Source organism: Helianthus annuus, chromosome 7 (genome assembly GCF_002127325.2).
Source record: "Helianthus annuus cultivar XRQ/B chromosome 7, HanXRQr2.0-SUNRISE, whole genome shotgun sequence".
Taxonomy (NCBI): Eukaryota; Viridiplantae; Streptophyta; class Magnoliopsida; order Asterales; family Asteraceae; genus Helianthus; species Helianthus annuus.
Genome location: NC_035439.2, coordinates 32844243 through 32871870, shown reverse-complemented (window position 1 = coordinate 32871870; position 27628 = coordinate 32844243). Strand labels below are relative to the sequence as shown.

Here is a 27628-nt window from a genome sequence, read left to right as displayed (position 1 = left end):
GCCATGATAAACTAACTATGTTTATGCATCAGTTTGCATATAATTTTCTAGAAAGCGATTTAGGGCTCGAAATTGAACAAGGATTGAAATGAGAGATTGTTGAACATCAATAAATAATTAAAGGGATCAAAATACGTTGCTTCATTGATAATTGGACTGTCCAGAGTTTGTATAATGATTACGCAAGCACAGGTGTCACACACAACTTGTAAACATTCATGTAATCATGTGTGCTAGATATGTTAATAGTTCCAAAGAGCCAGAAATTGGCCATGGGGTACCTATGCATGTAATTATTAGTCACGGTCAACACCATACGATCTAACAACTTCAGAAACAAAAGCAATATCATTGCAAAACATTTCTATGCATAGAAAAGGAAATAGTCTATCTAATGATGGTTCTACTTTTGAAATGTGCCCAAGAAGCTAAAATTAAACTAAAAAAATAGTTAAATGGGATAAAATTTAAGAAAATTAAAGCCCACTTTCTTTAGAGACCTAAAAAACTTTGATGTTGAAGCTCATATATGGATTATGGCTCGCTGAGACGATTCTATTATTCAGTCCCATAGAATCACTACACTTTTAGGTAACTAACTTGTACATTTTCACATTTTCCTACACCATGTGTTGTGCTTTGAATGTTATATGAATGTTTATGCTACTTGCTTTAGAGGCATTACATATATCATGATTGGTAATAAATTTCACATAATATGGAATATTTTATCTTTGTATTTAAAGTTAAGAGTATCTATCAAGGGCATCCACATTTTATTTCATCTATATTGTCATTATATATGTAATGGAACGAGCATCTTGTAAAAGAAATCCCTTGTGAAAACATACAAAAAAGGTTCGTATAAAAAGATAAAGTAGCTAAAACATTTATATTCAAATAAAATAGTTGTGTCAGCTATGCCTAGTGCCTTTGTCAACCTAAATGAATAACCATCTTTTTAGGTATCGCGTACAGCCCGTGTTATGATATATGAGAATAGCTTATTTAAATTGCATTTTTTTTTTGTTTTTTAAGTTTTAAAGCAAATGTTATGACATGCATTTGTACATAAGTTATTTGAGGCAAACTGCAACATTTTGAATTAGTTCTTTTTTTTTAAACGGCAAGTAATGACGTGTCACAATCGTGACACCGGGTGCTGTTGTCAAGGTGCTACTCGACCAACGCCAGCCCCTTGGCTCCCTGATGCTCGGAAACCCGACCTCACCTCTCATCCAAGATGAACCGGCGCCACCTGTATTCGCCCTTCACCTGAATGTTGTAGAAAATAATGGAAATAGTGGGAGTCGAACATGGGTCTAAGAAAATGTATTATTCAATTAACAAAATTCTAGAAATTGTTATGAAAGTCGCTCAAAGATGTATGATTTTTTAATGACTAATATTATATACACCCAACTACACTACTCCTAAACTACACATGAGTCTTCATCAAAGATACTTTGCCTAATTGCCTCTTACTACTGAGTTCAAGATATAAGTATAACTTTCCACTTCTTGAAAAGTCCATTGAAAATGCGGAATAAGAATACATGAATAATAAGCGCCCTACAAATAACCAGGACACATATATTAAATATATGCTTCCGTAGCAAAGTGATTCTCTAAAATCCAACATTTTGCTCACATATTATTATCAACTTTTAAAGCAAACCCTATCTATGGAACCAAACATCACTATCATTCGCCAAGATAAATCATTTTATTTTCTCCACATATCATCCTTAGCGACCCTATGACCCTATCTATATCCTCATACTCACCCATATTTAACCAAATTAAATCAAAAGTGTTTAGTCTATAATAGTTCATAAGTTCACTGTATAAGATGGATAGAGTGAAACTGATGTTTTTTGAGAGGCCTGTGGTTAGGGCTGCAAACGAACTGAACGAACACGAATAAGACCTTTTTTGTGTTTGTTTGTTAAAAATATATGTGTTCGCGAACCGTTCACGAACACTTATCGAACGAGATTTTATGTTCGTGTTCGTTTGTTAAGGAAATGATATTGTTCGTGTACGTTTGTGTTTGTTTGGTAATTTTAGGCAACGAACAAAAACGAACGCTAACGAACACAAATGAGCACAAACTAGTGTTCATGAACACAAATGAAACAAGCAAACACAAACAATCGTTCATGAACAGAATATATAATACACTGACACTTATTAGATATTTAATTTGTCAGAATTTTGAAGTATTTAAATAAATATAAAAACTAAAAACACTAATGAACCATCGAACACGTTACCGAACGTTCACGAACATAAATGAACGAACGCGACCTTTGTTCATGTTTGTTCATTTAACTAAATGAACGAAATTTCTTGTTCGTGTTCGTTTGTTTAATACACGAACGAACACAAACGAACTTCCCGCCAAACGGTTCACGAACTGTTCTCCAAACGTTTGGTTCGTTTGCAGCCCTAACTGTGGTCATCTTTAGTAAAAGTTCTTGCATCTTGTCGCACACTATCAAGTCCCTCTTTAATGACTTGGGTGTGAACCCTACTATATATGAACTTGACGACATATCAAGAAGCCATGACATTGAGCGTGCACTTTCTGGGCTTGGATGTAGTACTCTACCTACAATCTTCATTGGTGGAGAGTTAGTGTTGGAAATTTAGATATTATGAATGGATATTAATTTAGTGAAATTATAATTTAATCAAATTATAATTATTTACTAGAGTATTCAGATGGAACATAAACTCTTAAGTAGACTTTTTATGAGTTTTTATTAGAGTTTATATCTCTAATAAATTTCTAATTCAATACTAAACTCTTCATATGGAACATAAACTCTTAAGTAGAGTTTTTATGTCAATTTATAAGATTTTATTAGAGTTTATGTCTCTAATAAATCTCTAATTAAGTGAGACTTTTCTCTACCCCATGTCTCTTGTATTAAAAGTAGGCTATGTGCCTAACTTGATGGGGTTTATATATAAAACTAAAAGAGTAAGAATACAAGATAGACATATAAAGATATGCATGAAGAGTCCTTGAAGAAAAAGTACTTGATGACCCATATGTTGAGAACATATAGAGATAAGTTTCTCTACATGATTCAACTACATTTCTATTCTTAATTTCCAAAAGGTCTAACACTATGTTTTTATCTGGTGTAACCTCGTGCGCGTGGCCTTCTCCGGCAGTACAAACTGTTTCAGCTGTTGTACCCTGGGAGACAGACGCGTCGTCTTTAATAGAGCCGTGAAATCTATTTTAAGGGAAGCGTGTAGAACACGTGCCTCAACCAAAATCGTCAACGTTTTAGTGTGCTCTTTGTTGCAGTCAATGAGTATTTTTCAAGACTCAAGATGATGAATAATCGAGTCTTGGATGTTATCAAGTGCGCGTGAATGACCCACCAGAGATGCGGCTTGAATCAAGATTGGTATATATAATTATCTTTTATATTCTTTTTCTTTAATTATTGCAACCGGTATTGTACTATGATATTTTCTACGAATAACGAGAGTCTCGTTATTATACATTTTATAATTATATTTTATAAAATGTGAACCTAGTTCCTACAAACTTAAAACAGATTTCGGGAGATTGTTGCTACAATCTTAAAACCTTATTTATAAGGATTTTGGGTTCACGAAAAGATTTATAATAAAAAACACATATTTTTAGAGATTAAGATCTTATAAATATTTTTTTGCGAAATTTGTATGTAGTACAATTTGTTGTGTTTGGATTTCTTGAGATTGAGATACAATCTTAAATCTTATACCATGGTACAAAACAAATAGTTTTGGTTCAAACGTTTGGTTTTGAAATGATTTTGGGAATCGTTAATTTTTCTAACCTCTGTTTTAGATCAGATTTATTAGTGTAAACCATACGTTTTTTGTAAACGTTAAATTCTCTAACATGTGTTTTAGACCGGAATTATTGGTATAAACCACACGTTTTTTTGTCACACCCCGACCACGATGAAACAACAAATCGTGGCGGAAACGTCGGGGAGTGTTGTAACAGAATCATTGATTCATAACACACGGAAATTTGAAGTTTCGTTTTATTAAACATTAACATCGTCTTGAAATCTAAACAATCAAGTTAAACACAGTCTATCTTTGTTATTGAGTTACTAAGGCCTCGTCCAGTCCGAGTACATTGGTTTTATGAGAGTGTAGGATTCATGGCTAGTTTACATGTTGCAATACTTAATTAAAAACCTTGTTTTGAAAAATATAGTATTGCGACATAATTAACCAACTCAAATCAAATTGGTTATAATTTATAAAATCTCGTAGCCATGATTCTTAACCCAAAACATTTATTTAGTTAAATCAAATTGTAAAACATCTCGTAAAAAAACTCGTTAATAAAACTTGTATGGTTTATATCATTTCGAAAATCTCGTTGTGTGACATCGTTTTAAAATCGTTTCCCCAGTGAACTAAATAATGACACAAAATGTAATATGATAAGAGCATTTATATATAAGATGTACCATCGGCGTATCTACCATGCTTTTATCATGCTACACCTGTCCCATTATCTAATCACATCCCAAAACCAATCGTTTAACCAAATTGTTTATCTCGTTTAAGTCGTTTCAAATCGTTTAGCTTATCCCAAAATCGTTTAACTCGTTTTAATAGTGAAACTACTTTTGGTCGTCTCGCTAATAACATTCAAACCTTCGTGACTCGACTATCTCGCCTTTCGTGTTAATAAACCACCAAAGGGTAAATTAACAATCACAGATTCGGTCGCTACCCACCTAACCCACACATAACCATGGGTGTAGTCTGATAACGGGATTTGTCAGATCCTATGGTACCATAACCTAATACTGGTCGGTTTGGCCAAAATTAATGAATGTTATTCGTTATGTGATTACAACCAACAAGTTTGTTCACTTTATCAAAATCGTTATTAATTTAATATAAACCATTTTAGTCGTTTTCAAAAATCATCGTTAAAACATCAAAATCATTTAACACACATGAATCACCCCAAAACAATGGAAAACAGTAAAATAGGGGAACTATGTACTCACTTGAGAATGCTTAGTGGTCTTTGAACAACAACCAAGCAAAGCTAGAGGGAGCACGGAATCAATCGGCAACCTATTAACTATATAAATAAACCAGACCTAAGTCGGAAGATCGGATAGGATGAGGTCTTGTAAACCAAATGAGTTATTGGAACTCATATGACATGGTTTAACAATGCCTATATACTAAATCGAAACCTAACCTAAGTGCTTTCGACCCGTTACGACCCATTAAGGTAGCTTACGCTACTTTAACGCGTCGTTCGCGCAAACGCGCGTTCGAGACGTCTAAACATATGCTTAAAATCCAATTATGCATGAAAAAGGGCATTTTGGTAATTTACCTAAGGCATATAAACTACCTATCATACAACTACTTAAACTAGGTGACCATAAGGTATAACCTCGGAAGGTTATTCCCTATGCAACTTTGGTCACTAAACGTGCTTGGTCGGATCCTAATGATCGACCAAACGGGTCGAGTTCGAAAGTCTAAGCGGTGGTTTAGAGCATTCACATCCAAGCCATTATATTTTCACCCTAAATTACACTAAAAAACACTACATTTTCTCTCTCATTTTCAATTAAATAATATTTTTTATACCTTTATCATTACCTTTTCTCTCTCCTCCACTCACAACCACTTTCAAAATATATTAAAAAATTATAGGGGGTGAACAGTGTCCCCCAAAATATACAGATGAACAGTAAAATTTTCTCTCTCCTCCACTCACAACCACTTTTTATACTCTTTATATTCTAAAAACAACACACACATAATTTGATTCCTTGGATGTGAATGCTCTTAGACCACTTAACTTATGACTCTAAACAAGCACTAAACTAAAAGTGAAGAGCTAAGCATGTTAAAACATGCTTAACGAAGTTAGAAAACAGGTTTTGATATCAAAACAAAGTGTTTTGATACCAAGAGTAGTTTGGTTGCAAAATACGCTTAAATGCGCATTTTGACCGAAACTATGACTCGTCACTACGCCTAGTCAACGTCGTAATCAGTAGGTATAGTCACTAAGGACTATAACCATCGTGATTACGCTCACGTTGCGATGTTCAAACGAACTTCTCGTTGACCAACTCGTGGTCAAAGCTGAAAGTCAAACAATGTTTGACTTTCGAGCTAGGAAAGCAATAAAAGAATGAAAGAGGACTTAGAAAGGGTCCAAATAGATTTGATTCCAAGTTTTCTCAGGTAGGAAGTGAAATATCACAACCACTTAGAGAAATCTCAGATCAAATGTGAGGAAATGAATGAGAGGGCCATGCTATATATAGTTTTCGCAAAACCGTTAGGATCATTTCTTGGAGAAGAGGGAATGATCTAGGCCATACAAGTGTTAAGGACTGATTGGGCGACTTGTTCTCCACACAAACCAGCCCCTAGCATTGAAAACCATTGATCAAAATCATCAAAAACGAGCTAAAAGACCAGATACAATGTTTCTGTCTGATAGGCTCTCGCGCCCCGCATAAGAATTAAGCTTGAGCTAACGCCCCAGGCCTGGCCAACTTTGACAGATTGTCAAAACATGCCCCTGAACTTGCAAAACATGCATTTTGGCCCATTTTTGACACGTTTAAGCCCCGTTAACCTCATTTCAAGGCTCTAAAATGAAGTTAAAGTATTGGGAACTCAAAATATGCTCAAAAAATCTCGGATGTCGGTTCATTTGGTCGTATGGTTGCGTTGTTCGGTTAACTACGACGGAAGTCGTAACGAACGCAATAACGATCCAAATTAAGCGACGAATGGAATTTTATCATGCCTATCACTAAAATAAAATATTTTAATGATTACATAAATTTTTGGGTCTCCGGATATATTCAGAACGTAAGATATGCGCGAAAATACAAAATTGTGCACTTTTGACGCTTTTAGTCCCTGAATGACCAATAAGTTTATTTTAGCATACCGAACCCCTCAAAGCCTATTTCTAAGCTATCTAAAGGATATTTAGGGTATGTTTAACTTATGATCAAGTTCCGGAATGTTCGTTACTATACAAATCGGCATACTTTCGCAGTTTGTCGAAATTAGTCCCTGTAAGCGAATAAACTTGATTTCGACACACCAAACCTTCCAAAACTTATTTCTAAGTTATGTAAAGGTTATTTAAGGTATGTTAAGCCTATGTCACTATTCCGGAGTGTTTTTCGTGTTAAACTGATTACGTTTACGCATTAGCTTGCGTATAACCTTCCAGAAACCGATTTAAAGCTTGAAATCAAACAAGAATTGTTATGTGCAAATGAAACACATATTTACACCAATCCCAAGTATGAAATACAATATTTCATTGATTTGGTATTTGTTCGATGGCCATGGAGGCACAGATGTCACATTTTTGTAAACGTAAAATTCTCTAACATGTGTATTAGACCGGAATTATTGGTGTAAACCATACATTATTTGTAAACATTAAATTCTCTTAAGTAGAGTTTTTTATGTCTTTAAATAAGAGTTTTATGTTACTTGATTAGAGTTTTATCTCTCTATTTAAGTCTCTATTTAAACTAGATTCTTCATCCACCCATGGATTGATATTGTGACAACTGTGCTTTGTAATCGACGTACAATGTAAAACAATGATAATTATTAATTAAACAATGTGTTTTGGTGTTATTATGTGTGTATTGTGTTTGATGATTTTACGATTTGATTCGATTTTAATTTCAAGCTTTAAATTGCTTTCTGGAAAGTTATACGCAAATTGGAGCGTAAACGCAGTCAGTTTAACGCAACAAACACTTTGGAATAGTGGCATAGGCTTAACATACCTTAAATAACCTTCACATAACTTAGAAATAAGTTTTGGATGGTTTGGTGTGTCGAAAACAAGTTTGTTCGATCGCAGGGACTATTGGTGTCAAACTGCGAAACTATACCGATTTGTATAGTAAAGAATATTCCGGAACTTGATCATAAGTTAAACATACCCTAAATATCCTTTGCATAGCTTAGAAATAGGCTTTGAGGGGTTCGGTATGCTAAAATAAAGTTATTTGATCAATAGGGACTGAAAGCGTCAAAAGTGCACAAGTTTGCATATTCGCGCATATCTTGCGTTCTGAATATATCCGGACACCCAAAAATTTATTTAATCATTAAAATATTTTATTTTAGTGATTGGCATGATAAAATTCCATTCGTCGCTTAATTTGGATCGTTTTTGCGTTCGTTACGACTTCCGTCGTAATTAATCGAATAACGCAACCGTACCACCAAACGAGCCGACATCCGAGATGTTTTTGAGCATGTTTTGAGTTCCCTATACTTTAACTTCATTTTAGAGCCTTGAAATGAGGTTAACGGGGCTTAAAAGTGCCAAAAATGCATCAAAATGCAAGTTTCTAAGCTGCAGGGACTAGTTTTGACAATCTGCCAAAGATGCCCAGGCGGGCCGCGTAAGCCTAAGCTATATGCTACGCGGGCCGTGACAGACTTGCAGACAGGAACAATAAATCTGGTCCAAAATTGAGGTTTTGATGGTTTTCAATGCTTGTTTTGGGATACCATCTGCTAGATTTTGATGGTTTATCAAGTCCCCTAGTATTTGTAAACCACTAACCCACATGTAAGGCCAAGATCTTTCCCCCTTTAGCAAGAAACGATCCTAAAGGTGAACCGAAAACTATAAATAGCATGACCCTCATTCCATTTTCATCACATTTGATCTGAGATTTCTCTAAGTTGTTGTGATTATTCACTACATACCTGAGAATACTTAGAATCAAATCTATTTGGACCCTTTGTAAGTCCTCTTTCGTTCTTTTATGCGTTTTTTTAGCATGAAAGTCCAACTCTGTTTGACTTTCTGTGTTGACCAGTTTATGGTCAACACGAAGTTCGTTTGAACTTCGCAACGTGATCGTAATCACGATGGTTATAGTCCTTAGTGACTATACCTACTGATTACCACGTTGACTAGGCGTAGTGACGAGTCGTAGTTTCAATTAAAATGCGCATTTAAGCGTATTTTGCAACCAAACTACTCTTGGTATCAAAACACTTTGTTTTGATATCAAAACCTGTTTTCTAACTTAGTTCAGCATGTTTTAACATGCTTAGCTCGTCACTTTTAATTTAGTGCTTGTTTAGATTCGTAAGTCAAGCGGTCTAAACCATCGCTTAGACTTTCGAACTCGACCCGTTTGGTCAATCATTAGGATCCGACCAAGCATGTTTACTGACCATAGTTGCATAGGGAATAACCATCCAAGGTTATACCTTATGGTCATCTAGTTTAAGTAGTTGTATGATAGGTAGTTTATATGCCTTAGGAAAATTTCCAAAATGCCCTTTTCATGCATAATTGGATTTTAAGCATATGAAACCCAAACATTTGTCAAATAACTGATTATGCAACATAAATAAACATGTTAAGGCATATAATACTTGTCATAGGACTAGTTAGACGTCTCGAACGCCTTTTTACGCAAACGACACGTTAAAGTAGCGTAAGCTACCTAAACGGGTCGTAACGGGTCGAAAGCACTTAGGTTAGGTTCCGATTTAGAATGTAGGCTTTGTTAAACCATATCACATGAGTTCCTACACTCATTTGGTTTACGAGACCTCATTCTATCCGATCTTCCGATTTAGGTGTCAATTTATTTACCAGTGATCCGATTATTAGGTGCTGCTTAGGTTTCCTTGGTTTGATTGAGCTTGTTGAGTTCTTTAGATTGAGGATACTTTGCACTTTGATGTGAGTACATAGTTCCCCTATTTTACTATTTTCAATTGTTTTGGGGTGATTCATATGTATTAAACGATTTCGATATTTTAAACGATGGTTTCAAAAACGATTAAGATGGTTTATATTAAACTAATAACGATTTCGATAAAGTGAACGAACTTGTTGGTTGTAGTTACATAACGAATGACATTCATTAACATTGATCAAGCCGACCAGTATTAGGTTATGGTACCATAGGATCTGACAAATCCCGTTATCAGACTACACCCATGGTTATGTGTGGGGGTTATGTAGGTAATGACCGAATCTGATGATTTTTAACTTACCCTTTGGTGGTTTGTTAATGCGAGAAGCGAGATAGTCGAGTCACGAAGGTTTGAATGTTATTAGCGAGACGACCATAAGTAGTTTCACAATTAAAACAAATACGATTTTGGGACGAGTTAAACGATTTGAGACGACTTAAACGAGATGAACGATTTGGATGAACGATTGGTTTTGGGTAGTGGTTAGATAATGGGACAGGTGTAGCATGATAAAAGCATGGTAGATACGCCGCTGGTACATCTTATATACAAGTGCTTTTATCATATTACATTTTGTGTCATTATTTAGTTCACTAGGGAAACGATTTTGAAACGATGTCACACAACGAGGTTTTCGAAATGATATTAACCATACGAGTTCTATTAACGAGATATTTTACGAATTGGTTTACTAAAACAAATGTTTTGGGGTTAGGAATCATGGCTACGAGATTTTATAAACCATAATCAACTTGATTTAAGTTGGTTAATTATGTTGCAATACACTTTTCAAAACGAGATTTGTACTTTTGACTACTGCAACATATAAACGAGCCATGAATCCGAAACTCTCCTAAAACCTATGTGCTCGCCAGCATTTCTTTGCTGACTTTATTTTTACATATGTTTAAGGTGGTGTTGCATGATGTTGATTGCTAGGAAGCATGTTCACTTAGGATCTGGACGAGGCCTTAGTAACATAAAAACAATAATAGACGATATGTAGTTTGTTTGTTTGTTTGGTTTTAAGACAATGTAATTTACTTAACGAATCAATAAAACGAAACTTTATGTATCCATGGTTGTGAAACGATGATTCTGTTACAACACTCCCCGACGTTTCCGCCGCGGTTTCGTTGTTTTAACGCGGTCGGGGTGTGAAAGAAGAGTTGGTATCAGAGCCAATGGTTATAGGGAATTAGGTTATTAGTAATGCTTTGACCTAGACTATAACTTTCTAGGACCCTAACGCGAGTTTACTTGCGTTTAGATTTTAAAACAATACCGTCACCTATCCTTAGGTGATAACCACAACGAGAACACAATAACAAATCCGCTTCGACAATTAATCATCTATCCTTGGATGATTGATTACAAGGTTTTGATCCCTATTAGTTTTTCAAAATCTCGTCAAAGTTTGGGTCTAAATAATGTGAACACGTGCAAACTGGAAGAGTGAATGCCTGTACCCTTAGTTTTCTGTCTAAGGCTAGAGTGTTCGTACAAATCCACATAATCGGACCAGTCACTCTTACCTGGGAACTCTTGGGGGTGAGTGTTCACTTATAGGCGAGCATGTCTTCGCGATACATTAGTTTGACCAATTTACTTTGATTAGTCACTGCGTGTCGTTTGTTTGTTCGGGTAACGAACAAATGATCGCCTCTATTGTGTTTTGTCGATGCCTCTTTTGTTTTTCCAATTTTCAAACTCACTCGTTTCTCATATTTCCTTGTTAGACAATGCCTCCTCGACGCGATGCTCAAACTTTTACTGCTGAAGAAGTCGCAGCCCTTGTCTCCCAACAAATGGCTGCTGTGCTTCTAGGCGTTGGGACCCAAATCCACGAGTTATACAACAACAACAATAATGCACCGTGTAATTTCAAGAATTTCAATTCTGCTAAGCTGCTAAAATTTTCTGGGTCACACGGAGCAACTGCGCTCCTGCAATGGTTCGAGAGTATCGAGAGCACATTCAGACATGTGAAGTGTCCGAATGCGCGTAAGGTTGAATTTGCATCAAGTATGTTTGAGAAGCAAGCTCTTACGTGGTGGAACGGTATATGCGCGATAGGGGTGCAGAAGTGGCATTGGCACAAACATGGGAAGACCTTCGAGCTCTCATGATGAAAGAATTTTGTCCCCGTCACGAAATTCGAGCTTTGGAACGAGAGTTTGACGAATTAAAGCAAGATGGGGGTGAACACCGTGCGTATACGGATCGATTCAAGGAGCTCAGTTTGTTGTGTCCCACTATGGTTACCCCAGTGGATAAAGCAATCGGGAAGTATATCGATGGTTTACCCGATTCCATATAGGATATTGTGACCGGTGTTAATCCTACTATAGTTCGTCACGCGATCGAGTTGTCTGCTACCCTGACTGAGTCTCAAGTCAGGAAGGGTAAACTTACCTGCAAGGGTGATAAGAAGAAGTCGACCGATTCTGTCAAGGAAAAGGGTAAGGGTAAGAAGCAGGGTTAGTCTTCTAAAAAGTCAAGGAAGCGCAAGGCTTCCCAGAACTTTGCTGTCACCAACCAGAAGCCTCAGAACCCACCGACTCAACCGCCTGCAAAGAAAGTGTATGCTGGTACCGTACCTCACTGTGCTCGATGTAATGGTCACCATGTTGCCTAACAGGCCTGTAAACAGTGTGCTACGTGTAGTAGACTTGGGCATCTGGCCAACATTTGTCGTTTTGGCCAAAATCAAGCTGCTCAGGTTCCAGCACAAGTTCAAGGGCTGCGAGATTCCCACCTGGTTCGTGTTTCAATTGCGGAGAAATGGGTCATTTCCGCAACAATTACCCGAGATTGGTAAATGCGAAAGCGAATCCGAATGTCAACGCGAACGCGAATGTGAATCCCGCTCGTGGACGGGCATTCAATCTAAATGCGAATGAGGCGAGGGCGGACAACGAGGTTGTTAATGGTACGTTCCTTGTTAACAATCAACTTGCATCTGTTCTTTTCGATTCTGGTGCCGATAGGAGTTTTCTTTTGTTATCCTTTGAGCCTTTACTTGCGATACCTAGAACTAAACTGAGGAAACCCTTATCTGTCGAAGTTGCTACTGGTAAACCACTCGTACTCGATTCTGTTCTTCGTGGTTGTCAATTGAACCTCGATAACCATCTTTTTCCTATCGACCTCACACCGATGCAACTTGGGAGTTTCGACATTATCGTGGGAATGGATTGGTTAACCAAACATCATGCCGAAGTAGTTTATTTCGATAAGATCATTCGTATTCCTCTTTCGTCTGGTGATGTCCTAGAGGTTTGTGGCAAGAAACCATCTGGTGGATTGAAATTCATGTCGTGCACGAAAGCCCAAAGTTATCTACGAAAAGGATATGTTGCTTTTATAGCACATGTCACCGAGGAGAAAAGCAAGAGCAAGAGTATTCAGGATATTCCGATTGTTCGGGATTATCCAGAGGTGTTTCCTGATGAACTGCCTAGTTTGCCTCCAGTTCGTCAAGTCGAGTTTCATATTGATCTTGTACCCAATGCTACCCCGATTGCAAAGCACCTTATTGTCTTGCACCGTCTGAGATGCAAGAGTTATCGAAATAGCTTCAAGAATTATCTGATAAAGGATTCATCCGTCCGAGCTATTCGCATTGGGGTGCTCCTGTCCTCTTTGTGAAAAAGAAAGATGGATCTTTTCGAATGTGTATCGATTATCGTGAGCTTAACAAGCTTACCATCAAGAATCGATATCCCCTACCTCGAATTGATGATCTCTTTGATCAGCTGCAAGGTGCTACCTGTTTTTCCAAGATCGATTTGCGTTCTGGGTATCATCAACTTCGTGTTCTCGAAGAAGATATTCCCAAAACTGCGTTCCGCGCAAGATATGGGCACTATGAGTTTACTGTCATGCCTTTTGGTTTGACAAATGCTCCAGCTATCTTCATGGACTTAATGAATAGGGTCTGTTAACCTTATTTAGACAAGTTCATCATTGTGTTCATCGACGATATTCTTATTTATTCAAAGTCTCGAGCCGATCTCGAGCAACACCTTCGTTTGACTCTGGAACTCCTGAAGAAGGAACAACTTTTTGCTAAATTATCCAAGTGTGAATTTTGGCTTAAAGAAGTTCAGTTTTGGGGACATATAGTCAACGAGCAGGGTATTCATGTGGATCCATCCAAAATTGCTGTAATAAAGGATTGGAATACACCAACGACACCTACAGAGATTCGATCTTTTCTTGGTCTTGCTGGATATTATCGTCGATTTATTTCGAATTTCTCGAAGATTGCGGTTCCACTCACTGCTTTGACTCAAAAGAATAAGCCTTTTGAGTGGGGACCCAAACAAGAAGAAGCGTTCCAAACGTTGAAACGGAAGCCATGTAATGCTCCTGTTCTATCTCTGCTCGAGGGAAACGATGATTTCGTTATCTATTGCGATGCGCCCAACTTAGGCCTTGGTTGCGTTCTCATGCAACGAGGTAAAGTTATTGCATATGCGTCTAGACAGCTGAAAGTTCATGAGAAGAACTACACAACTCATGATCTTGAGTTAGGAGCTGTAGTTTTCACTCTCAAAATTTGGAGACACTACCTCTATGGCACGAAGTGTGTGGTTTTCACAGACCACAAAAGTCTCCAGCATATTCTAAATCAGAAGGAGCTGAACATGAGGCAACAACATTGGGTTGAACTCTTGAGCGATTACGATTGCGAGATTCGCTACCATCCTGGTAAGGCGAATGTCGTAGCCGATGCGCTTAGTCGAAAGGAGCGAGTCAGGCTTCATTCTGTTCGAACACTATCTGATATTAAAACTCGCATTCTTTAAGCTCAACAATTTTGTGTTACACAAAATTTGATAGGTAAGGAATTACCACGTCAACTTGAGCTTAAACTCGAAGCGAAGGACGATGGTTTACTCTATTTCAAGGATCGCTTGTGGATCCCGAAACAAGACGATCTTCGCACCTTGGTAATGGACGAATCTCACAAGTCCCGATATTCTATCCATCCTAGTGTTGATAAAATGTACAAGGATCTTCGTACTCAGTGCTGGTGGCCTGGTATGAAGAAGGATGTTGCCTTGTATGTAACGAAATGCCTAACTTGTCTCAAAGTCAAGGTTGAACATCAACGACCATCTGGTTTGCTTGTACAACCAGAGATACCGGTTTGGAAGTGGGAGAACATTGCTATGGATCTCATCACTAAATTACCGCGTACATCTAAAGGTGACGATGCTATTTGGGTTGTCATCGATCGATTAACGAAGTCAGCTCATTTTATTCCGATTCGCGAGGATCTATCTGCTGATAAACTTGCAAAGATTTATGTTGATGAGATTGTATCTCGACATGGTGTTCCTTTGGATATCATATCAAATCGTGATGCTCGATTTTCATCTCATTTTTGGAAGGCTATGCAACCTGCTATGGGAACCCAACTAAATCTAAGCACTGCTTATCATCCCCAAACAGATGGACAATCTGAGAGGATGATTCAAACTTTGGAGGATATGCTTAGAGCATGCGTGATAGACTTTGGTGGTAACTGGGATTCTCATCTTCCATCGATCGAGTTCTCATACAACAATAGTTATCATGCTAGCATCAATATGGCACCATTCGAAGCTCTTTACGGTCGAAAATGTCGTTCACCAGTCTGTTGGAATGAGATCAGTGAAGCTCAGCTTACTGGACCTGAGCTCATTCTGGAAACGACAGACAAAATCAAGAAAATTCGCGATAATCTTATGACAGCTAGAAGCCGTCAAAAGAGTTATGCGGATATGCAACGCAAGCCCTTAGAATTTCAAGTCGGAGACCATGTCCTACTCAAGGTGTCACCTTGGAAGGGAGTGGTGAGATTTGGAAAGAAAGGAAAACTTGCACCACGATATGTTGGACCATTTAAGATTGTTGAAAGAGTTGGAAAGGTTGCCTATCGACTAGAGCTACCTCCAGAGCTTGGAAATATTCATCCGACTTTTCACGTGTCCAATTTTCGAAAGTGTTTAGCTGGCGCTAATCTTCACATTCCACTCGACGAGATTCAAGTTGATGAAACGATGCACTTTGTCGAGAAACCTGTGGAGATAACGGACCGTGCAGTCAAACAGTTGAAGAACAAATGGATTCGATTGGTCAAGGTTCGCTGGGAATCCAAACGTGGCCCAGAGTTTACTTGGGAACATGAGGACCAAATGAAGGCGAAATATCCGCAATTGTTCTCACAAGTTTCCTCTAGTTAAAATTTCGGACGAAATTTCCTAAAGTAGGGGAGACTGTGACAACTGTGCTTTGTAATCGACGTACAATGTAAAACATTGATAATTATTAATTAAACAATGTGTTTTTGTGTTATTATGTGTGTATTGTGTTTGATGGTTTTACGATTTGATTCGATTCTGATTTCAAGCTTTAAATCGCTTTCTGGAAAGTTATGCGCAAACTGGTGCGTAAACGCAGTCAGTTTAATGCAACAAACATTCCAGAATAGTGGCATAGGCTTAACAAACCTTAAATAACCTTCAAATAACTTAGAAATAAGTTTTAGATGGTTTGGTGTGTCGAAAACAAGTTTGTTCGATCGCAGGGACTATTGGTGTCAAACTGTGAAACTATACCAATTTGTATAGTAATGAACATTCCGGAACTTGATCATCAGTTAAACATACCCTAAATATCCTTTACATAGCTTAGAAATAGGCTTTGAGGGGTTCGGTATGCTAAAATAAACTTATTTGATTAACAGGGACTGAAAGCGTCAAAAGTGCACAAGTTTGCATTTTCGCACATATCTTGCGTTCTGAATATATCTGGACACCCAAAAATTTATGTAATCATTAAAATATTTTATTTTAGTGATTGGCATGATAAAATTCCATTCGTCGCTTAATTTGGATCGTTTTTGCGTTTGTTACGACTTCCGTCGTAATTAATCGAATAACGCAACCGTACGACCAAACGAGCCTACATCCGAGATGTTTTTGAGCATGTTTTGAGTTCCCTATACTTTAACTTCATTTTAGAGCCTTGAAATGAGATTAACGGGGCTTAAAAGTGCCAAAAATGCATCAAAAAGCAAGTTTCTAAGCTGTAGGGACTAGTTTTGACAATCTGCCAAAGATGCCCAGGCGGGCCGTGTAAGCCTAAGCTATATGCTACGCGGGCCGTGACATACTTGCAGACAGAAACAATGAATCTGGTCCAAAATTGAGGTTTTGATGGTTTTCAATGCTTGTTTTGGGATACCATCTGCTAGATTTTGATGGTTTATCAAGTCCCCTAGTATTTGTAAACCACTAACCCACATGTAAGGCCAAGATCTTTCCCCCTTTAGAAAGAAACGATCCTAGCGATGAACCGAAAACTATAAATAGCATGACCCTCATTCCATTTTCCTCACATTTGATCTGAGATTTCTCTAAGTTGTGATTATTCACTACATACCTGAGAATACTTAGAATCAAATCTATTTGGACCCTTTGTAAGTCCTCTTTCGTTCTTTTATGCGTTTTTTTAGCATGAAAGTCAAACTCTGTTTGACTTTGTCAAACTCTGTTTGACTTTGTCAAACTCTGTTTGACTTTGTCAAACTCTGTTTGACTTTCTTCGTTGACCAGTTTATGGTCAACACGAAGTTCGTTTGAACTTCGCAACGTGATCGTAATCATGATGGTTATAGTCCTTAGTGACTATACCTACTGATTACCACGTTGACTAGGCGTAGTGACGAGTCATAGTTTCGGTCAAAATGCGCATTTAAGCGTATTTTGCAACCAAAAAACACTTTGTTTTGATATCAAAACCTGTTTTCTAACTTAGTTAGGCATGTTTTAACATGCTTAGCTCGTCACTTTTAGTTTAGTGCTTGTTTAGAGTCGTAAGTCAAGCGGTCTAAACCACCGCTTAGACTTTCGAACTCGACCCGTTTGGTCGATCATTAGGATCCGACCAAGCATGTTTAGTGACCATAGTTGCATAGGGAATAACCTTCCGAGGTTATACCTTATGGTCACCTAGTTTAAGTAGTTGTATGATAGGTAGTTTATATGCCTTAGGTAAATTACCAAAATGCCCTTTTCATGCATAATTGGATTTTAAGCATACGAAACCCAAACATTTGTCACATAATTGATTATGCAACATAAATAAACATGTTAAGGCATATAATACTTGTCATAGGACTAGTTAGACGTCTCAAACGCGTTTTTACGCAAACGACGTGTTAAAGTAGCGTAAGCTACCTAAACGGATCGTAATGGGTCGAAAGCACTTAGGTTAGGTTCCGATTTAGAATGCAGGCTTTGTTAAACCATATCACATGAGTTCCTACACTCATTTTGTTTACGAGACGTCATTTTGTCCGATCTTCCGATTTAGGTGTCAATTTATTTACTAGTGATCCGATTATTCGGTGCTGCTTGGGTTTCCTTGGTTTGATTTAGCTTGTTGAGTTCTTTCGATTGAGGATACTTTGCACTTCGATGTGAGTACCTAGTTCCCCTATTTTACTATTTTCAATTGTTTTGGGGTGATTCATATGTATTAAACGATTTCGATATTTTAAACGATGGTTTCAAAAACGATTAACATGGTTTATATTAAACTAATAACGATTTCGATAAAGTGAACGAACTTGTTGGTTGTAGTTACATAACGAATGACATTCATTAACATTGATCAAGCCGACTAGTATTAGGTTATGGTACCATAGGATCTGACAAATCTCGTTATCAGACTACACCCATGGTTATGTGTGGGGGTTATGTAGGTAACGACCGAATCTGATGATTTTTAACTTACCCTTTGGTGGTTTTTAATGCGAGAAGCGCGATAGTCGAGTCACGAAGGTTTGAATGTTATTAGCGAGATGGCCATAAGTAGTTTCACAATTAAAATGAATACGATTTTGGGACGAGTTAAACGATTTGAGACGACTTAAATGAGATAAACGGTTTAGATGAACGATTGGTTTTGGGTAGTGATTAGATAATGGGACGGGTGTAGCATGATAAAAGCATGGTAGATACGCCGCTGGTACATCTTATATATAAGTGCTTTTATCATATTATATTTTGTGTCATTATTTAGTTCACTGGGGAAACGATTATGAAACGATGTCACACAACAAGGTTTTCGAAATGATATAAACCATACGAGTTTTATTAACGAGATATTTTACGAATTGGTTTACTAAAACAAATGTTTTGGGGTTAGGAATCATGGCTACGAGATTTTATAAACCATAATCAACTTGATTTAAGTTGGTTAATTATGTTGCAATACACTTTTCAAAACGAGGTTTGTACTTTTGACTCTTGTAGTCTAATAAGGTACTGCAACATATAAACGAGCCATGAATCCGAAACTCTCCTAAAACCTATGTGCTCGCCAGCATTTCTTTGCTGACTTTATTTTTACATATGTTTCAGGTGGTGTTGCATGATGTTGATTGTTAGGAAGCGTGTTCACTTAGGATCTGGACGAGGCCTTAGTAACATAAAAACAATAATAAACGATAGGTAATTTGTTTGTTTGGTTTTAAGACAATGTAATTTACTTAACGAATCAATAAAACGAAACTTTATGTATCCAAGGTTGTGAAACGATGATTCTGTTACAACACTCCCCGACGTTTTCGCCGCGGTTTCGTTGTTTTAACACAATCGGGGTGTGACGGATATGAACAAATAAGTCTTATAATGATTTTTGTAATCATTTGTCTTCTAACATGTGTGTTAGAAACGTTGATGAAAAGCGTTAGTTTGGAAGCAATTTTTCATTGTTTAGTTTCTAACGTGTGTATTAGAAATGACTTATTTATTTGAACCATATATGTGTTTTTAGCAAGTCGAATTAACATTTTGTGGAAATGTTAATATTTCTAACGTGCGTATTAGAATTTCTTTCATTTGAACATGATTGTTAAGAATGGTTAAAATACAAATGCTTTGAAATGTTTTATGTAAACATTTTATATAAGTAATTTGTTGTAGCATTGATTTTAATGCTTTGTATGATTTAGAAATAAAAGGTCATACATTGAAGTTGATGTTTGATTGGCTTCAAGAATTAAATCACCATAAAGTGATGGTGTAGTTGTATGGGATTTATCACCAACTTTAATTTGTGATTTCTAAAATGTTTTATGTAAACATTTTATATAAGTAATTTGTTGTAGCATTGATTTTAATGCTTTGTATGATTTAGAAATAAAAGGTCATACATTGAAGTTGATGTTTGATTGGCTTCAAATATTAAATCACCATAAAGTGATGGTGTAGTTACCTGGGATTTATCACCAACTTTAATTTGTGATTTCTAAATCTATTTGAGTGAAATTTTAATTACTAATTAAACTCTTTATATGGTTAAACTCTTGAGTAGAGTTTTAATAATGACATTTGATGAGTTTTATTAGAGCTTAAGTCTATAATTATTGAGACTCTTAACTCTTCATATGGTGAAACTCTTGATTAGAGTTTTAATGATCACATTTGATGAGTTTTATTAGAGTTTAAGTCTATAATTATTGAGACTCTTAACTCTTCATATGGTGAAACTCTTGAGTAGAGTTTTAACGATGACATTTGATGAGTTTTATTTGAGTTGAAGTCTATGATTATTGAGAATCTTAACTCTTCATATGGTGGTGAAACTCTTGAGTAGAGTTTTATTGATGACGTTTGATGAGTTTTAATGATGACATTTAATGCTTTAATTTGGTTATGTTTTGTATATATAAAATGACTTAAATTTTTAACATGTGTGTTAGAAAATGTGTATCACGAATACGAGGTTAGAGATTGTTCATAATGAACAGAAATGTTTTATGTAAACATTTAATTACCTTTGTGTGCATTAAAAATGATGATAAATGGTTTATTTTATAAACTATATCTTTAGAAAACGTTTTATGTAAACGTTCGATTCTATAATGTGCTTCTTATAACATTTTTTTCTAACATGCGTGTTAGAAAATGTTATTTGGTGAAAAACAACTTGGTGTTGTTGTGAACAAATTTAATTGTTTAAGTTTACTACTTAAATATAGTATTTTTAACAACTTGGTGTTGTTTTGAACATAATTGTCCAAGTTTAAAGTTTCGAGATGAAATAGTGAACTTGTACTTACAAGTGCATGGAGTCTTATTGAGGGAGTACCTCAAGACATGCCATGAGACGATATTGTTGAGAAGATTTCGGTCAGATTATAAAGTGTTGAAGATAAAAGCACTTTGCTATTTGATGTCTACATATTGTCTAAGCTTCCGTTTAAATTTCAAAAGTGATTGGCACTTATGATTTAGTTTCCAATGTATTTTATTTATTTGTCTTCAATATCTTCGGATAACACATGCAATTTTTACAAAGAAATAAATCACTAATGGTTGTGACGTATAAATTATTTTCGGGGAAGATAATTATAACGTCGGTTATACATTGTTTAAAAGAATATGGTTTTTAAACGGGTAGTACATGAAAATACTTGGACATAAACAACTTGAGAGTTGTTACTTTGATTAAAAGTCAAAGACGAAACATCAAATGTATAACCACAAGTGAGTAATGAAAAAACGTAGTGAGTGTATTGAGATGAAATACACTAACGATATTTATGTCGACATACTTCATTAGAAGTCATTGGAAAACCCACAAGTGTGAATTCTAACATATGAAAGTAAAAGTACTATATGTTATTGTATACCTTTAATAAATCTTGCGAGATTTATAACTAGATGCGTCTACCACTTGATTATTGTTAGATCTATATGGGGATTTTACCTTCATTTAGGAGAGAATCCTAAATATACATATCTCCTAATGAATAACATTAATTGTGTGTAAATCACTTATGGAAAAATTATGAATTCCATGTTGTTGAGTGTCAATCTAGTTGACTCTATGCATCACATAATAATGATTGTAGACGAGGAACATTCATCTTGTTTGTGATGAATGTGTTCACCAAGTGACTTGGATTAAGACTTATGTTTAAGTTCTTATGAGTTAATGGTAAAGTGTTGGAGATCAAAGGTAAACAAGTTATGTTCCTTAAATGAATGATAAAATTTAGCTATGTGCTATATACAATAATTTGTGAGACCTTCCTAAATATTGATGTTTTAGGGTTATGCATAAGTCTCATTATTTTGTCTTAACAAGTGATGAATGTTGCAAAGTGATATTATGATATCCTTAGGGCTGTGAAGAATCAGAATGATGCATCTTCTGTTCACATGCTAAAGTATTGTAGTCTAAAGCATGCTAACTAGTACTTGGTTAATTATGGGTCTTGACGGAGACTAATGAACTCTAAACATTCAAATGTGTATGAACACAAAAAGAATTTGTGTATGGACAAAGTTGAGGGAGAATTTTCATTCATTATAAGGAAAAGATATGTAACTTTTGAAGAGTTTGTTCGAAAAGCTAATGAGGAGAACTCATTGTCTAGGCTTATTCTAGGTGTTAAATTAGAATTATTCTAAGTTGGTGAAAAACTTATGACAATGGCATGTGTTGCTTTGGTACGGAAGCTTATGTAAGCTAATGCAATACGAGTTGAATTCACTGATACAATGATGTTGATCTTGTTCAATCAAACGTGTATAAATGTCGTCATAAGTGAAGTTACGGAAATATTGATCAAATGGCAAGAAATGTGGGGGAGGATCCATTTAGAAACAACCCTATAAGGGTATGTAGAAATGGAATTCATTAACCCATCTGGGTGATAGCCTATAACACTTAAATGTGGGGGTGTCTTGCATTTGTATCATAAAAGTTTGGCAATAAGGATTTTGTAATCCAATCTAACATTGCAAACAGACGACTATGTGGAGGACACAAAGGTCGTAGTGCATAATGGAGATGTGTTTGCCTTAAATGATAAGTGTATCTTACAAAGACATATATTATAACCAGATTCAGATGGCCACTGAGGTTAAAGGTCGTAGTGCATAATGGAGATGTGTTTGCCTTAAATGATAAGTGTATCTTACAAAGACATATATTATAACCAGATTCAGATGGCCACTGAGGTTATAGTCTTAGAAGTTGACAATAGGCAAAATTAACTTACGAGTTAAGAACACATCATGACAACTGATCTCAAATACGCAAAGTTATTTGTTAATGTTATGGATCCAACAACCTGAGGGTTTATTAGAGATCAAGTTGTGGAATGAGACTAAAGCACATGAAAAAGGGGTATGTGAAGGACACCTAACTTAGTTAACTGGAGATCCCAAGATCTAAGTTCAATAGGACAACTAACTCATATGCCTAAGGTGGTCACTATGGGGGCATAAATGATATGCATAAGGTAGTATATATGGTTATACATACCCCCAAAGTATAAAAGGGTGTTTAAATACGTCCTAGTCTATTCCTATGATATTCAGTGACAAAGAGTGAGGCTAAGCATAATATGTGGTAAATGATTTGGATAAATCACGATAACCACAATGCTTTTAATGATCTAAAGAGAATCACCTATGTTAGAGAGAAGTGGGGTCGCTTAGAATGGAATTGAGGGCACAATTCCTAGAGCTCTCGCAAAACCAGGAAAGTGTTCCACTACCATTATTGGACACGACTATGAGGAGATGACCCGGCTAAGGAGAGTCTTGTGCGAAGTGTATTGTCGTCTACACAAATGGCAGACGAGTTCAAAGATATCGAGATCTACTCAGAACTAGTGGGCTAAGTGCATTTCATGAGCGAAGGTTCAAAGGGCAACACCTATCTATCATATGCAAAACTCAACTGTCGAGGTTTCATTGGAAACTTTGTGTGTTTTGATCAATCTCCATCCATGTGGGGGATTGTTGGAAATTTAGATATTATTAATGGGTATTAATTTAGTGAAATTATAATTATTTACTAGATTATTCATATGGAACATAAATAAGTAGAGTTTTTATGAGTTTTTATTAGAATTTATATCTCTAGTAAATCTCTAATTAAATACTAGACTCTTCATATGAAACATAAACTCTTAAGTAGAGTTTTTATGTCAATTTATTAGATTTTATTAGAGTTTATGTCTCTAATAAATCTCTAATTAAATGAGACTTTTCTCTACCCCATGTCTCTTGAATTAAAAGTAGGCAATGTGCCTAACTTGATGGGTTTTATATATAAAACTAAAAGAGTAAGAATGCAAGATAGAGATATAAAGATATGCATGAAGAGTCCTTGAAGAAAAAGTATTTGATGACCCATATGTTGGGAACATATAGAGATAAGTTTCTCTACGTGATTCAACTACATTTCTATTCTTAATTTCCAAAAGGTAACACTATGTTTTTATCCGATGTAACCTCGGGCGCCTGGACTTCTCCGGCAGTACAAACTGTTTCGGCTGTTGTACCCTGAGAGACAGACGCGTCGTCTTTAGTAGAGGCGCGAAATCTGTTTTAAGGGAAGCGTGTTGAACACGTGCGTCAACCAAAATCGTCAACGTTTTAGTGTGCTCTTTGTTGCAGTCAAGGAGTATTTTTCAATACTCAAGATGATGAATAATCGAGTCCAGGATGCTATCAAGTGTGCGTGAATGACCCACCAGAGATGCGGCTTGAATCAAGATTGGTATATATAATTATATTTTATATTCTTTTTATTTAGTTATTGCAACCGGTATTGTACTATGATATTTTCTACGAATAACGAGAGTCTCGTTATTATATATTTTGTAATTATATTTTATAAAAGGTGAACCTAGTTCCTACAGTTAGTTGGTGGAGCTAATGAGATTATGAGTCTTCAACTCAAAAGCAGTTTGAAGCCAATGCTGATTAAGGTTGGAGCTCTATGGGTTTGGAAAAAAACATTGGTAATAATGTAACATTGTGTTTGTAAGAAATCCAGGTATTGGACAAGGCTATACTAGTTCAACTAGGTTCTGATTTTGTGCAACTCCACTCTCGTGTGATTTTTGTTTGTAGTTATGGTAAGAAATAATATGATACTTTTATTTTGCATATAGGTTGTTTTCAATTATACATAATGTTTTATGTAACTTGGTTGATGAACTATAGTTTGTTACATACTTACATGCTTTAAAGTTCTATTGTTTCATGTAAGAAACTCAAGTCCACCTTATACACCGGAAGCCTATTCAAGTATTTTACTTTTATAAAAGCTTCTTGTTATAACTTTCTTTATTCTCGGATCAAATAAAATAAATAGTTTGGTTATGTGGTGGTATAAGGAATAAGATCCAAATGTATTCTCTTTTAAATACATGTAAACAACAATGGGAGACTATCAATATGTACATTATCTGTTGTCATACACTCTAAATTTAGCCAAGAGTGCACAATTTCTCATTTATTTCCTATATCCAAAATAAAATCCATGCTCACTTTCCTATTGAAAACACTAGACCAAATAAGTCTCATTTTAGTTAATTTGAATGAGGTGACCTTGATGGGATTTCTATATGTGGTCATTCGAATATATAAAAAGTTAATTACACTTTGTTTTCATGTACTAAACACAATACTTGCACATTAGTAACACTCGCTATAAACAATTCAATCATTCAATACTTACTACGCCTCATAATCTAAGTGGGAGGATCCCGACTACCAGTATACTAGATTTAAACTATAAGAAATTGTTGTGAATGTGCTTTGTTAAACTTATATGCTCGCTAGCGATATGAAGGAATAAGCAACATACTGAAAGCAACACGTTCTATTGCACATTGCAAATTTGTTTTAACATATTTTGAAACTTGGTGTTATACTTGGTATGATACAAAACAAACTAAATGCACATTTTCATAGAAAAAGGTTAGTAGCATGACACAGTGATAATGCGACTTAAATACACTAAACTCATATTATTCAAAAACAACATTATGACACACCATTCTTAAGATTGACAAACTATGATATAAGGTTGTTTGGGGAACAATGAATCTTAGGACATCCATCTTGTCCAATCAAGATGTGTCTGGTTTTGTCCAATCAAGACGTGTCTGGTTTCTTGTAGTAAAAATGAAAGTTGTAGTACCATGATTATGGTGCATGTTTATGGGCATAAGTATCTTTTCGAAAGCAACAAAAATGATGAAGGGACGGTGAACATTATTGAACTTTCATAATAAAAGTAGGTTATATATGGTATAGGGGTCTTGTTGTTAATACTTGCGAATCCATTCAAAATAGTTGGTAGTATTTGAAAGTAAGATTGAAGGTGTTTGAAGTTTGAAAGTGTTTAAATGTGGTAAATAATGGTTTAGATTTGAAGTATAAATAATTAGAAAATTGATCAAAGTATTATAATTTATTTGAAATATCTGCACACCAAGGCAATTTATTTAAAATGTCCGTGGACCACAAGATTTGGGTGTGCTGTTCCACAAGTGGTCACGGTTCAACCGCACTCCACATGATGCATGATGCATGATGCATGATGTGCGGGGCAGATGCTCTTAGTGCAGATAAGTGGTTTAAATGTTCTTGGGCGAACAAGGCCATTATAGTTGAGGAGAACCTATAAAACAACATAAACTCTTTTACAAACATATATGTATGTGTTATGCCTAACTGCATTATATATGTGTATGCATGGATGTTTAGAAGAAAAGTATTTGTTTTAGAAATTAGCATATTTAATTGTGTTTTTCATCATGTTCCTATCCAGTTCACAGAAAAAAATTGTTATTTAATTGTTGAGTATATACATAATTAATTTTTGTAGAACTCTTTTACAAAATGTATTAACTCTTGTAACGAAGTGCTAAAAAATTTGGAATAAGGATACCTAAAGAATATAGTCTGAAGCCCTACACATCACGTGGACATACACATAAAAAATATACTTTCTTTGCAAAGTAATTCGCTACAATCCAACTTTTTTTTCATACATATCACTGTCAACCTTTTAGCAAATTCCATCTCTAGAACCTATACCATCTTTCGCTAACCAAAGACATTCCATTTTCTCCTCATATTATCCTTAGAAACACAATAAATCTCCTCATGCTCACCTACATTGTACACAACAAATATATATCGTCTCTTCTATCTATAATAGTTCGGCACTTCCTAAGTTGAGTGTTTAGAAATGGACAGAGTGAAAATTATGGTTTCTGAGAGGCCTGTGGTCATCTTTAGTAAAAGTTCTTGCATCTTGTCCCACACCGTGAAGTCCCTCTTCAATGACTTGGGTGGGAACCCTACTATCTATGAGCTTGATGAGATACCAAGAGGCCATGAAATTGAGCAGGCACTATACGGGCATGGGTGCAGTGCTCTGCCCATTGTCTTCATTGGTGGCGAGCTAGTTGGTGGAACTAGTGAGATAATGAGTCTTCAACTCAAGAGGGGTTTGAAACCAATGCTCGTCAGGGCTGGAGCTTTGTGGGTTTGAAGATATTATTAGATTAAGATATAAGCTAGATATGATTTCATATGTCATATAGTATAGTTCTTATTATTTATGTTACAATTATTATGTATTATTTTGTTTTCTTAAGTTTCGGCAGTTACTTCAACAAGGCTGCCATGTATATATATCTTGTATATGTCACAATATCAGACTACCAATTCGAATACACATAACATTCATTTTCTCTACATATCTTTCGAACCCTAGTTTTACAAACAAGAAAGTGGTATCAGAGCCAAACGCATTGATCCACTCACAAATATATATCGATTCTCTCACTCACTGTAAATCGTTGTCATGGCAACATCAAACGGCGGTATTCAAACCCAAATACCAAAATTACTTGGGCAGAATTATTACCACTGGCACATCCAAATGAAAGTTCTATTAGAATCTCAAGATCTGTGGACAATTTTAGATGAAGGTTACAACGAAGTCG

At 35.9% G+C, this 27628-nt stretch overlaps 2 protein-coding genes across 2 annotated transcripts; both read left to right on the top strand.

The window, feature by feature from the left end:
• The first annotated feature begins 1294 nt into the window (after positions 1 to 1294).
• Positions 1295 to 24750, top strand: LOC110866764 (monothiol glutaredoxin-S3-like). Its single transcript, XM_022115911.1, has 4 exons — positions 1295 to 1385; positions 2450 to 2640; positions 24512 to 24604; positions 24658 to 24750. The coding sequence occupies exons 1-4, from the start codon at positions 1295 to 1297 to the stop codon at positions 24748 to 24750; spliced, it is 468 nt and encodes a 155-aa protein (XP_021971603.1).
• A 2023-nt stretch (positions 24751 to 26773) lies between these two features.
• Positions 26774 to 27345, top strand: LOC110866567 (monothiol glutaredoxin-S4). The gene has a single exon (XM_022115711.2). It carries the CDS (start codon positions 26866 to 26868, stop codon positions 27169 to 27171), a length of 306 nt encoding a protein of 101 aa, XP_021971403.1. The 5' UTR covers positions 26774 to 26865; the 3' UTR covers positions 27172 to 27345.
• Positions 27346 to 27628: the final 283 nt, after the last annotated feature.